Source organism: Pristis pectinata, chromosome 2 (assembly GCF_009764475.1).
Source record: "Pristis pectinata isolate sPriPec2 chromosome 2, sPriPec2.1.pri, whole genome shotgun sequence".
NCBI classification, from domain to species: Eukaryota; Metazoa; Chordata; class Chondrichthyes; order Rhinopristiformes; family Pristidae; genus Pristis; species Pristis pectinata.
This window is the reverse complement of record NC_067406.1, coordinates 112,093,862-112,107,032: the sequence shown is the minus strand read 5'-3', so window position 1 is coordinate 112,107,032 and position 13,171 is coordinate 112,093,862. Positions and strand designations below refer to the sequence as shown.

At 43.6% G+C, this 13,171-nt stretch overlaps 1 protein-coding gene across 1 annotated transcript in view; it reads right to left on the bottom strand.

Moving 5' to 3' along the window:
- ednraa (endothelin receptor type Aa) overlaps positions 1 to 12,446 on the bottom strand; it is a 47,569-nt gene extending 35,123 nt beyond the window's left edge. Inside the window, exons 1-2 of the mRNA XM_052036028.1 lie at positions 11,337 to 12,446; positions 10,442 to 10,554 (exon numbers count right to left, since the gene is read on the bottom strand). Of these exons, the coding sequence (XP_051891988.1) occupies positions 10,442 to 10,554; positions 11,337 to 11,795 (572 nt within the window). The 5' untranslated portion in view covers positions 11,796 to 12,446. The remainder of the gene's footprint in view (positions 1 to 10,441; positions 10,555 to 11,336) is intronic.
- Between the last annotated feature and the right edge of the window lie 725 nt (positions 12,447 to 13,171).

Here is a 13,171-nt window from a genome sequence, read left to right as displayed (position 1 = left end):
GATTCTCAAATTTTTTGGAAAAGAAACTTGTGAAGTCTGAAACTTTCTCAAAGATCTGGCATTTTCAACAAGAGTCAAATATTTTCTTTTGATAACTTTAAACCACTTCCTTCGATTTTGCTGAGGCTGCCTCAGGTCTCTGTTTAAAAAAAAACTGGAGAGGTAGTGACCTGCACCTTCAATAATCAAGGTTTCATTAGAGAACAGAGACACTATTACTGCTCTTAAAGATCCAGTACCAGAGGTTAATAGACAGGCCATGAATAATAGACTGCAGCTTTCTTTCCTGCCTGACTTAGTTTTATTATCATTGGCTGCCCAACATGTATTCAGTGTACACCAGTGGTTTACACTCATGTCCAGTTGCTTAGATCTCGAGTGAATCAATGCCGGAACTGATAAGATCACAAAAAATTTAATTACTTTTTGTAAATCATAATGTCCTGACCCAAGTTCGTTTTGTGCATTTAGAACTCTTTAGTTTTAAAATTATTATGGAAAGAAAGTAATGCCATGAATGTTCTATAAACTCCAGAGACAGGAGCAATCATTAATAATAATTACACAAATTAGACTTAGCTTAACTACAGAATAAAACATCAACTTAAAGCGGAGAGAAATCAAGCAAGAGAAAGTGTCATTCGCTGCTTAAATGGTGATGTCAATGCTTCAGAATATTTGGTTGTGAAATTGGGCTCTATAGCTCCTGCTGTATGCACACTACAGTTGCTAACCTGGCTGAAACATTATGCACAGTGGCCTGCACACACTTCTTAGTTTCAATTTTACCATCTGCCATACTTTTAAGGGTGCATATGATGCCTGCACAAGCCAGAAGAAAGCAGAGTTCCCCGCTGGTGATCCCAGTCCTCTGTGAGGCTGAAATGATGCCAATGTTGCCGACACCTGGTATTCAACTTGAAACAAAGCACACACTGGAAGAATTGCCCCATCTAAATTATTTAACATGATCATCAATTGCCTGTGAGTTTCTGACTGGAAGTAGAGTTTGCTGTGCAGATTTACAGTTTGTTTTTTACATAATGTTGGAATTTCAGAAGTACTGAGGGAGTACTGTGGCTGAAGTTATACCCAGACGTTAGCCTGACCCTGTTGCTGCCAGGTTTGGGGGGTTTTGGTGGCCATTGCTTTAGCAGGGAAGGGAGAATGGAGTTCCCTAAGCTGGAAGAGAAGGAAGGAGAGAAAGGCTTTCAGGAGGAGGCCCTATCCATGAAGGTTTGGGCTTGCACCAAAGGGATCAGGTGCTGGGCAGCTTTTACTTGTGCTGGTAAGTTTGGGACCCAGTCCCTGTGAACAGTCAAGTGTAATGTTGCAGCTGAATTTCCCCATGTTCCCTGATATTACACACGTGTTGGAGAAGGCCTGCCAATGCACCCATCATTCGACTGTGCACCACTATCGGCCTTCTGCTGTTGGCTACCTGTCAAAGTTCTCCCCTGGGTCCTCTGCACCAAAATGGAGACACAAGTAAGACTGCAGGTGCTGGAAATCTGGAGCAACACACAAAGTGCGGGAGGAACTCAGCGGGTCAGGCAGCATCCATGGAGGGAAATGGACAGTTGACGTTTCGGGTCGAGACCTTTCTTCAGGAGTCTTGATGAAGGGTCTTGACCTGAAACGTCGACTGTCCATTTCCCTCCATAGATGCTGCCTGACCCGCTGAGTTCCTCCCGCACTTTGTGTGTTGCTCCTCTACAGCAAAACTCATCTGCAACACTCGGTTCATTCAGTTAACATCTGGGCTACTCTTTCCCATGCCTTAGCTGCAGGCTATCCCTGTCCAGTGACTTACCAGACACAGGCCCTGCCTCTAAGCCAAGCACAATGGTGTCCTGAGTGTCAGTGTCTGAACTGGTGGCTGTGAGTCATAGTCATACAGCATGGAAACAGGCCCTTCAGCCCAACTGGTCCACGCTGACCAAGATGCCCATCCAAGCTAGTCCATTTGCCTGGGTTTGGCCCATAGCCTTCAAAACCTTTCTTATCCATGTACCTGTCCAACAAGATGTCAGATCAGCCTGTGGTGCCTTCTACATCACTGATGTATTGGTCAACCACACAGGGCTAGTTGAGAGTGCTGTTGGAGAGAAGTGCAAGAAGAAATGATGAGGGGGGGCAGGCACGACAGTATAGCAGTTAGCATAACGCTATTACAGCACCAGCGACCCAAGTTCAATTCCTGCCATCGTGTGTAAGGAGTTTGTACGTTCTCCCCGTGACTGTGTGGGTTTCCTCCGGGTGCTCCGGTTTCCTCTCACATTCCAAAGTCATACAGGTTAGGAAGTTGTGAGCATGTTATGTTGGCGCCGGAAGCGTGGCGACACTCGCAGGCTGCCCCCAGAACACTCTACGCAAAAAGATTGTTTCACTGTGTGTCTCGATGTACATGTGACTAATAAAGATATCTTATCTTATCAAATAATAGGTGCATGCTATGCCCTCTACTGCTAGTAAAACAAACGAGATTGAGGGGAAGTGAGTTGTGCCATTTTCAATGGACTCTGCACTGCCACTAGCTGAGGACTCTGATGGCCAGCACTATCCTCAAAGAAACTGGACCACCAGAGACACTCTTGTCCTCCTGGCTTACTGAGGTTGGTGACAATTATGTCATCTTCTCATATGAGAGAGGTAAGTCTGTTAGTGAGTGGCTTGCTATGTGTCTTACTCACATGCCTGCAAAGTATGAATAGCTGGCAATTTGTGCAAGATGTGAGAAAAGTAGATAACGGTAGGAGGATATGACTATTTGGCCCAATCTTGATTGACAGAGATTGTTGCTAGGTGACTGATCAGGTTGTGTGCAGTGTGTGAAGCAAGTGATGCAGTTAGTGGGACTTGGTATCGGTATTGGTTTATTATTGTCACTTGTACCGAGGTACAGTGAAAAGCTTGTCTTACAAACTGATCGTACAGGTCAATTCATTACACAGTGCAGTTACATTGAGTTAGTACAAAGTGCATTGATGTAGTACAGGTAAAAACAGTAACACTGACCTTGGGTAGGTCATTACACTTCTTGCGGAACTGTGCCCAAGTCCTTGGGTTGCATTGCTTGCATTGCCTTCAGTTCTGAACTCCTTCCCTTGTTTTTCAACTTGAGGGTAGCCTGAGCCTCTTGTGAGGAGACAGCCTCTCTCTACACTACCTTATCTACCAGAGCAGGAAATTGGGGGGTGGGGGGGTTAGCATTCTCATCTGCGTTCTGGTATTTCTTCCTATAAGCCCTCAAGGCCTCTAGAATGACTCCACCATTAGGTGCAGCCACAAGGCATGAATTGGTTTAATCAGCACCAGCTAGCTTGAACCAGTCCAGGTCATTAATGAAATTGAACTGAATGGTTCTGCATTGTTGCAAAAAGCACTGCTGGCTGATCAATGGAATCATATTAATGAGAACACAGTTCAAATTACATGTGTAATCAGCACCAGGCCAAACAGGCTCAGTTTAATCACACATTGAGGTCCAAGTATCCATACTTCTTAACTTAGTTCACCTTTCTCCACACCAAAGTCACAATTGACATATGGTGAATTAAATCGATTTCAATGCAAAAGAATACAGGATGTGTGTAAAGTAGGCTGCCAACTTGCTATGAATCCAACTTGACCCTGAAGCTACTCAGCCTCTGAAACATCAATGGTTGACCTGCCTTTGGATAGCTACCATTAGCCACCTCCGGTCAGCTGCTGAAAACTGGCACTGCCCTTGCTCAGCTGCCCTGCAAAAGAGATGCTGTAGCATTAGAGGTGGCACTTTCCCCGTGGGGCATGTTTAACAAAACAAGCAGTGTGCTGGAATTTGGAGACACAAGAGACTGCAGATGCTGGAATGTGGAGCACTATACAAAACACTGGAGAAATTCAGTGGTCAGGTAGCATCTATGGAGGGAAATGGACAGTCAACGTTTCGGGTCGAGACCCTTCCTCCGGATGAAGTTGAAGGGTCTCGACCCGAAACTTCGACTGTCCATTTCCCTCCATAGATGCCGCCTGACCCACTGAGTTCCTCCAGCGTCTTGAGTGTGCTGGATTTAGCCTGTGGTTTCTTGTTCTAGATCAGCAAATGTTAATTCTTCATCATGAATGAGGGCAAGAATTGGACCGAGTGTGAAAATTAGTGAGGGTCAATGCAATTATACCCAGTACTGCAATAATTGTGAAGAAATCATGGCATTCAAGACTTGTTGAAGCCAATTTAAAGATAAACAGTCAGTGGAGAAAGTATAGATAATTGTCAAGTAATTCAATTTGTCCATGTGTAATTGTCTTAAGTTACCTTTTAGAACATGCAATGAAGATAATTATCCGACCATCTTGTTGTAGAACACCCCTAATTCCTCGATACACCAAGATGGTGAAACCAGTTACCAATCAAATCTGACCCTGAGTAACGTTGCACACATCTCTCAATGGAACCAGTCAGAATATTTTTAGTGCCCTGGGAAATTTCTAGGATTTTGGTATTTTGTTTTGCTTCTTATACTTTATACTTTCCATAGAGTATGCTCACAATTTTAATTTGCTAATCTAGGGATTAACAATACTTTAATGTATCAGTTACTTGAATTACGTTCACAATGCAGAGTCTGAAACCGACTGAACCATTAAGTTATTTTACGGTTTGTTCTTGCAAATCTCAACAGAATTTACTTCTGCTGTCACATCACCATGAACATCGACCTTTTCACTCGATATTAATAATCTCTACCCTTACTCACCATAGTTCTTCTTCTATCAAGATTTTTTCCTATCATTATCATCCTATCCTGCCCTCTAATATTTTGGTACAGTATTGTTTTTACTTACCTCTGATTCAATAATGCCATGCCTGGAATTTAAATCTCCTTAAATCGCCTGAGTAAGGGACACTATGGAGGTAATTTTAAACCCCAAAGATGGGGTGGAGAAGAGATAGAATTAAATCACATGGGAAGTTGAGACACAAGAGACTGCAGATGCTGGGAATCTGGAGCAACACACAAAGGAGCTGGAGGAACTCAGCGGGTCAGGCAGCATCTATGCAAGGAAATGAACAGTTGACATTTTGGGTCGAGACCAGGATCAGGAATAGAAAGAAAGAGGGGAGATAGCCAGTATAAAATGGTGGGGGGAAGTGGTGGAGCAAGAGCTGGCAGGTGATAGGTGGATCTAGGTGGGGTGGGGGCACGATAGGCAGGTTGGGGAGGCAGAGAGTGGGAATGATGTAAGAAGCCGGGAGGTGATAGGTGGAAGGACTGAAGAAGGTGCTATCTCATAGGAAAGGACAGTGGAACATGGAATAAAGGGGTGAGGAGGGGAACTGGAGTGAGGAATGTGTGGGTGATGGGCAGATCGAGAGGGCAGAGGAGGGGAAAGAGAAGGGGTGATGGGGGCCGGTGGGATAAGGGAAAAAAGGAGACACAGGGGAGTGGTTACTGGAAGTTAGAGAAATCAACGTTCATGCCATCAGGTTGGAGACTAGCAAGGTGGAATATGAGGTGCTGTTCCTCTAATCTGCATCATTATGAAATCCTGCCAGTGTTCAGCAAAGTAGTAGAGGCAAAGAAGTCAAGGTCTCTGGTGACTTTAGCCACCAGGTCCAGTTCAATGCTTTCTCCTTCCAGCAGACTGTGAATGTCTGTTTCCACCTGAGCCTCTGGACATTCCAGTAAACGTATTGGGAATGACCTTCTGGAAGTTACAGAGCTCCACTAATCTCAGCAACTTCTGTAGAACTGCAAGGCCATGAGCAGTTGATGTTGTTGCTCCTGTAAAACTGCAGGGTGAAGGGCAGCTGGTGTTGCTCCTGCTGTAGAACTGCAGGGCTGTCTGTAGCTGGTGTTGCTCCTGCTGTAGAACTGCAGGGCTGTCTGAAGCTGGTGCTGCTCCTCCTGTAGAACTGCAGGGTTGTCTGAAGCTGGTGGTGCTCCTGCTGTAGAACTGCAGGGCTGTCTGAAGCTGGTGCTGCTCCTCCTGTAGAACTGCAGGGTTGTCTGAAGCTGGTGGTGCTCCTGCTGAGAACTGCAAGGCTGTCTGAGGTTGGTGTTGCTCCTCCTGTAGAACTGCAGGGCTGTCTGAAGCTGGTGTTGCTCCTGCTGTTGCAAAAGCTGCTTCTGTTCACCTTGGTCCAAATCTTACATCCAAGCAGGATTCACGCTGATCTAAAGATTTGATCATGCATATACAACTCCAAAGTGTTTGTAATTACTGCAAAGTTGTAAAATTAACCTCAAAATTTCTAAAATTAAATTCTCTAGTTTGTATCATAATCACTGAGCACAGTTATAGTGAACAAATACTTTCACACAAGGCACAAAAGCAACCATGATATACAAGTTGTTATGGCATATTTCTCTGTTATTCCTTTAGCCTTTCCTGCCTCCATTGCCACATGCAGCAGGATCTGGACAACATTTCAGGCACGAGCTAATTGGGTTGATAGGTAGCCAGTGAGATTTGCAACACTGAAGACAATGACTGTCTCCAACAAGAGAGAGTCTAACCATTTTCACTTGATAGTCAATAGAACCACTATCTTTAAATTGCCCACCATTTACATCCAATATTTAAAATCTATAGCTACAGAGTTTATAGCTACAAGAGCAGTTTGTAGGCTGGTATTTTGCAGCAATTGACTCACTTTGTGATTCATGAAAACCTTTCCACCTTCAACTAAACAAATTGTAAATGTAAAGGAATACAATTCATTTGCCTGGATTATTGCAACTCGAATAACACTTAAGAAAAGCAGCAGCATTCAGGACAAAATAGCCCTCGATATCAGCACTCCATTCTCCACACTAAACAACACTCCCTCTCCACCTTTAATACATTCCAGCTGTAGTGTGTACATCTACAAAATGCACCATAGCAACATACCAAGGGTTATTCAAACTACCAAGAAGGACAAACGCAGCTGACAAATGGGATTGTCAATAGCTCCAGGTTCTCTTCAATGCAGCCTGATTTGAAAAATATATCAATTTTTTAATCTCTGCTTTGCTAAAAATATAATACTTTCTACCTAACAACACTATGAGAGAACCTTCATCACACAGGCTTCAGCAGTTCAAGAACACCACTCATCAGCATCTTCTTAATTAGGGATGGACAATAATCGTTGCCAACAAGTCCACATTTTCTGTGTAAATAAAAAAATCTTCCAATGGTGAGATGGGATTATATGTATTTTTTGGAATCAGTGACTTTCTTACCTCTCTATAGGGTCAGCCTCAAAACTTTAAGTGGGGCTTAGAAACAACATTTTTGGATTCAGAACTGAAAGTGCAGCAGCTGAGCTAAGTGAAATAAGATAAGATCTTTATTAGTCACATGTACATCGAAACACACAGTGAAATGCATCTTTGTGTAGTGTTCTGGGGGCAGCCCACAAGTGTCGCCACACTTCCAGCGCCAACATAGCATGCCCAGAACTTCCTAACCTGTACAGCTTTGGAATGTGGAAGGAAACCGGAGCACCTGGAGGAAACCCATGCAGTCACGGGGAGAACGTACAAACTCCTTACAGACAGTGGCTGGAATGGAACCTGGGTCGCTGGCACTGTAATAGCGTTACACTAACTGCCACAGTATCGTGCCTGCCCTTAAGGAGAAAATAATGAGTGTTGTATGGTATTCCTCAGTACTTGTGGCCAAGAAAGGGAAATAAATAACTGTTTCTCCTGCTCCTGGCCCTTCTATAAAATGTGTAGGTATCAGGAGAAAATATGATTAGGAATTTGTTCTAGTTCCTCTAGTAGAGAAATAGTTTCTACATGCTCAGCCCAGGATTACAGTGAAGAATGTTGAATTGCTTCAGGGGCTTCCAGTAACCAAATGACTGTATGAGGAAAATGGAGAAGGAAGAAATTTGGGGAGTAAAGTTTTGCCAAGTGGGGGCTCATGGTGAACTTGGACTACACTGGTGGGCCATCATTTCCTGTCCCACTTGTGTTCTAGTCTTTGACCTCTTTCAAACTTGGCAGGTGGGCCAAATTGACATCCCTTTGCAGCTCACTGGATTGAACTGGGACAGCCACCAACAAGGTGAGTCGCTGGTACAGGGTGAGAGGATTGTACCAGTGGGAAGCTAGGTGTCCTGGGGGAAGGGAGTAGTTCAACTCTTCCAAGCCACATTAAAATAACTTAATTTTTACTTTAGGGGACCTCTGAATCCATTGCACAAACCCTAAAGGTTTGTTGATGGATGAAGTACATTAGTTATGGCCAAAATTGGTAACTGAGATACTATTTATCCTATAGGATCCAGATTTCCAAACTAAAAGTGGTCCATTGCCTAGATCAGGTGGATGCTTTGGATTCTCAGTGATAGACCCCTTTTGAATCAACATGTTCGCTGCATGACCAGAATTATTGAGATAATGTCTACTGAACCAATTATGAGGCCATTGAACCCACTATGTCAATATCAGGCAAGGGCAACTAATTACTATAAATGTAAAATAAACAATTTTCTCAGCTTTAATGACTAAGTTTTAAAGATAAATGAATAACATAAATGATTTTGGTCTGATCAGACACTTAAGTTTAACATTGCGTGTAGATTTATTTCCTGACTTGGGTGGTAGGCACCTTCTGAGTAAAAGGCAGAATAAAAAAAATCAGAGAGGGAAGATTCCACAGCTGAATTTCCTTCACTAACTTAAGTGAAAAGAAACTTGGTCCTAATGTCGGCACATTAGATTAGTGTAGATGGGTAAAAAGATCAGATTGGACATGATGGGCTATTTCTGCCCTATACAACTCTATAACCATGACTACTTTCTTGATATCCCTATTTTACTTTCATTGTTTCTCCTCAGCTGGTGCCTTATGCTCATGCAATAAAATCTTTCAACCGATAATAAGCACAGAACAATTCAGGGAACTTGTAAAGTAAAAACCACAGGCACTGGTGTGAAATATTTTTTCTTAGCTTTTTAAATAACCAACATTAACTCTGAGCCTTTGTTGTTCAGTTATCAGTCAGATTAAACTCAAATTAAAGCAACTGGTAAAATTGTCTCCATAGACATAGGTCTGGGAACATTGGGATTGTTTCTTGTAAAAATTTTTCCATGACAAATCCTCCTGCAGCACATAAATCACAGAAGTGTGATGACAAAATGAGATGGTGTCTTGTTCAAAATCAACAAATCATCTGTTTCAATTTGATTCTTAGTTGTTCCCTGAGGTCCTAGGCTCTTTGCAATTTCAGGGTTTGGGAATTAATTTCTCAATCAGTTTTTCCCCCAAAATGGGTGAAGTGAAATTAAGCTCATCCCTATATCTCGACCCCACAAACCGAAACTGCGTGAAATTGTCAGATTGATGTGACAATATCAACTTGAGCTGAATTCTGTGGTTTGAAACTTCTCAATAGACTTCATTTGGGAGATCGCAAACTAAAATATTCCCAGGGTAGATTCAAATCACATTGTCAGAAGTCTGACAATGTGGTTATGTAGATACTGATGAATTTCATTCAGATTGAACCTGAATAACTTAATTATAATTTCAGCCAGAGAATGATAATTCAGTGTCAATTATCTTACTTGCAATGTGCTATGCTTTAGCAACCCCATTATAATTAAACTTCATTAAAAAATGACACCACATATAGGAGAGAACTGTTAAATTTTCTATCTTAAAGTGAATATCACTTACGGATATGTAATGAAATCATCAAAAATCTCAAAGAACATTTTTGCTGGAATATCTCCATAATTTGACTGCATTGTGAAGCCATAGGATAACATTGAAAGCATAAGCATATTTATACAACCTTATTATAGAATATACACCAACATGCATATACATTTAAACAAATCTGATATTGTCCAATTTATTTAATTAAAGAATAAATAAATTAAGTTTTTGTTAATTAGAATGGAACTGAAAAACCGTCAGAGTCCTGAACTTCACATCCCACAAAACCTGATTCTGTTTCTTTTTTTACCTGTATTTGAAACAAATTGTGCAGTTTCAAAATAATATACAGGCCATCCCCAGGTAATGAACAGGCTCAGTTTTTATAGATGTCCATAAGTCAATTTTGTCCATAAGTCGGAAAAAAACACAACACTCAATATGATAACCATACCTCCACGTTACTGTAATGAATGGCATCAAAAGCACAAAAGACTTATAAGAAAGAACAATTTCTAATTGAGAGAGGAAACTAGTTCTATTGTTTGTAAGAACAAATGTATGTATGTATGTCAGACTTTTGAATTTAATAATATAGAAGCTCGGTTGTATGTAGGGATGTCCATAAGTCGGGCATTCGTAACCCGGGGATGGCCTGTATCCCTAGTCACAAGGTTGCCTGACATGCTAGGGTACCAAAACAAGGCTACACATAGAAATGGGGATCATTATCAAATATGCTACAACAGCAAATTAGTAAATGCTACATAGAAACAAGAGCAAGGCTCACCTGTCCACACTCAGAGCACAGAGGTTCAGCACTGTGATTCCCACGGACGCTTTCTGTAAGAAAGGCACCAGCTTGCAAACAACAATCCCAAAAGGCCACTTTGGTGCCAGAAGCTGGAAAAGATGGTTAGCAAATTGCACAAGTGTCAATGAATGAGACTTAGAAAAAAACTACAAATAAGGTGAAAGAAATAAATTACTACAACAAATAGCCTGCACCACACCCCCCCCCCCGAACATTGGTAAAAGAATTAAATAGTATGGTTTAACAGCTGATGGAAAGTCAAAAGAAGCGCTACAAAGGAGTAAACTAAAAGGGTGTGAAAACCATTGATGACCACATGCAGAAGATGGAGGACGCTAACGAGGAACAGGAAGACCCAACTTAAATATTGAAAAAGAGTGAAAAGTGGTCCAGGAATGGGCCTTGAAATGAAAGAGTTGGTGAACATCAGAAAGTGAGAAGTGACTGTAAAATTACTGGAATATTGAAACTTGCCCGGAACCCAAGGTCTTTTTATTACTGGTCCAATTCCATGAATTAAAACGCAACTCATAAAAATAGCTGGTAAAATGCTCTGAGAGTGAAACAGGTCGACAGAGTTACCAGTTTAGTGAATAGACAAAATATAAACTGGAAAACTGAGGAAGAACGGAGGTGGGATGAAACACGGGAGAGAAGGAAATCAGTTGAGGAGGGGGAAAAGTGAGAGTGGAGCACTGGGAAATGAAGAAGCCAAGATCAGAGATGAAAGAATAAGTAATGCAGTTGGATGTTAAGGCACTGACGGAGATACATGAGCAGAGGCGAAGGAGACAAGAGCGAGGTGCAGAAACCTAAAGGAGTGGTGACGGCGGGGCTGAGAGTGAAGGTTTACACAGTGAAGCACATGGACCTTATATATGTGGATGGGGATGTCGATCGTGATGTAGAGCAAGTCTCCCAGGGCCAGGCTCCCGATCAACAGATTGGGACCATTCCTCATGCACTTGTTCTTGTAGATGATCCTTAACAAGGTGGAGTTTCCAATCACCCCGACCACGAAGATGACACAGGAGATGGCCGCGTTGATGTACTTGAAGCTGCGACCGATGTCAGGCGCCTCGGGGCAAAGGCGGAGACTGCTGCCATTGCCCACCGACCCGTTGGTGCCGATGCCCCCGTGAGGGATCCCGTTCTGCCTGCGCCAGGCGGCGGTCGGGCGGACCACGTCCATGGGCAGGGAAGGGGAAGGGAGTCTCCCCGCAGTCTCGTTGTCAAGCGTCGGGAATTCTTCAGTAACCACCGGGGATATCGCAAAGCCGGCGAAAAGAGGAATCCAACACAGAGTCGTGAAAACATGCACCAGCTCCATTCCCGGGCAAACTCAAGGGAAAGTTGATCAGAACACTGGGATCCTACCGATTTCACACGTTAAACTCGCACGAAGCCCGGAGCTCTTTTGGAGCTGTGCGGAGAACTCAAGCTCACTGCTAGTGGGAGATCTCCCTGGGCTCACTTCCTCGGCGCCCTTCCTCCGCTGTGCCCAGGGCTGTCCCGGGAAGAGATTCAGTCCGTCTCCGCTCACAGCTCCTCGCTCCTCAAGCCGGGGTCTGGGCTGATCCAACTGGAGTTCGTCCCTCTCTGAAGCTCCCCTAAACAGAGCGGTGTGTGTGTGTGTGTGTGAGAGAGAGAGAGAGAGAGAGAGAGCGAGAGAGAGAGAGGCGAAAGTCAAATCAGTCTCTCCCTCCCCCAGGCTCAGTAGCGACCCGCTTCTCTGGGGAGCGAGCCAGGGAGTGGGCAGTCCGCACTGTGACCAGGAGGACAACAGCGGGTAGCGGCCCCCGTGCTCTTCATTTACTCCGCTATCCCGGGGATCAGGGCAAGGTTGATGCAGATACAAAGCAAATCGGTTTACTTCTCAGCTGGGCATTGAACCACCCCACCAGCAAGAAAAACAGAATTGCGTGTTGTCCAATTTTCCCCCTCGATAACTTGATCCAGACGAAAGAAACCGCACGTTTTATTAAATAGTATTAACATCTTTTAAGATAGCGTTGGTGGTTCGTGACAAGTGTGGACTGACCCTTGCCTGTTCTTGGGGTTATATTAAAAGCAGCTGAAGGGGAAACCGTGACTTTAAAAACGGGCTTACAGTTAAATGTTCTCCTGCTCCGCAAACGTTTTGCGAAGTCTCCGGGACTCAACATTTCCACTTTCCCATAAACAGCGCGTAGAGAAAATATCCGCTAAATGTTTGAGCTCGTTTGCGTTTTTAGACCCTTTAATTTGTCGAATGAAATTTTCCATCGTTTGAGGAGCAGCGATCAATGGAAATGGAAAACTGCGCTGCTTTCCGGCAAGAGTTGTTGGTGGGTGTGGTGGTAGGGGTCAAGAAGAGGCGGGGTGGCGGGGGTGGGGGGGGGGGGGGGGGGGGGGGGGGGGGGGGGGTGGTGAGACCTGAGAGTTGAGATTAAAAAAAGACGATTAAAAACCATTTAGGTTAGATTTTCAAAGATGGGAGCATGAAGAGGGAAGGGGGGAGAATGGAGGCAAAAGGGAGCGGTGAGGAGATTTCCAGGCTCATTTACTAGGTGTTGTATGAACCTCCTGGTTTGGTGAAGGTGGCCGGGATGAGAGGACTAATTGGAAGGTGGGTGGTGTTGGAGGGAATTGCAGAGTTAGACCTCTGTAACTGGATCCTTGACTTTCTAACAAACAGACCACAATCAGTGAGGATAGGCAGCAATT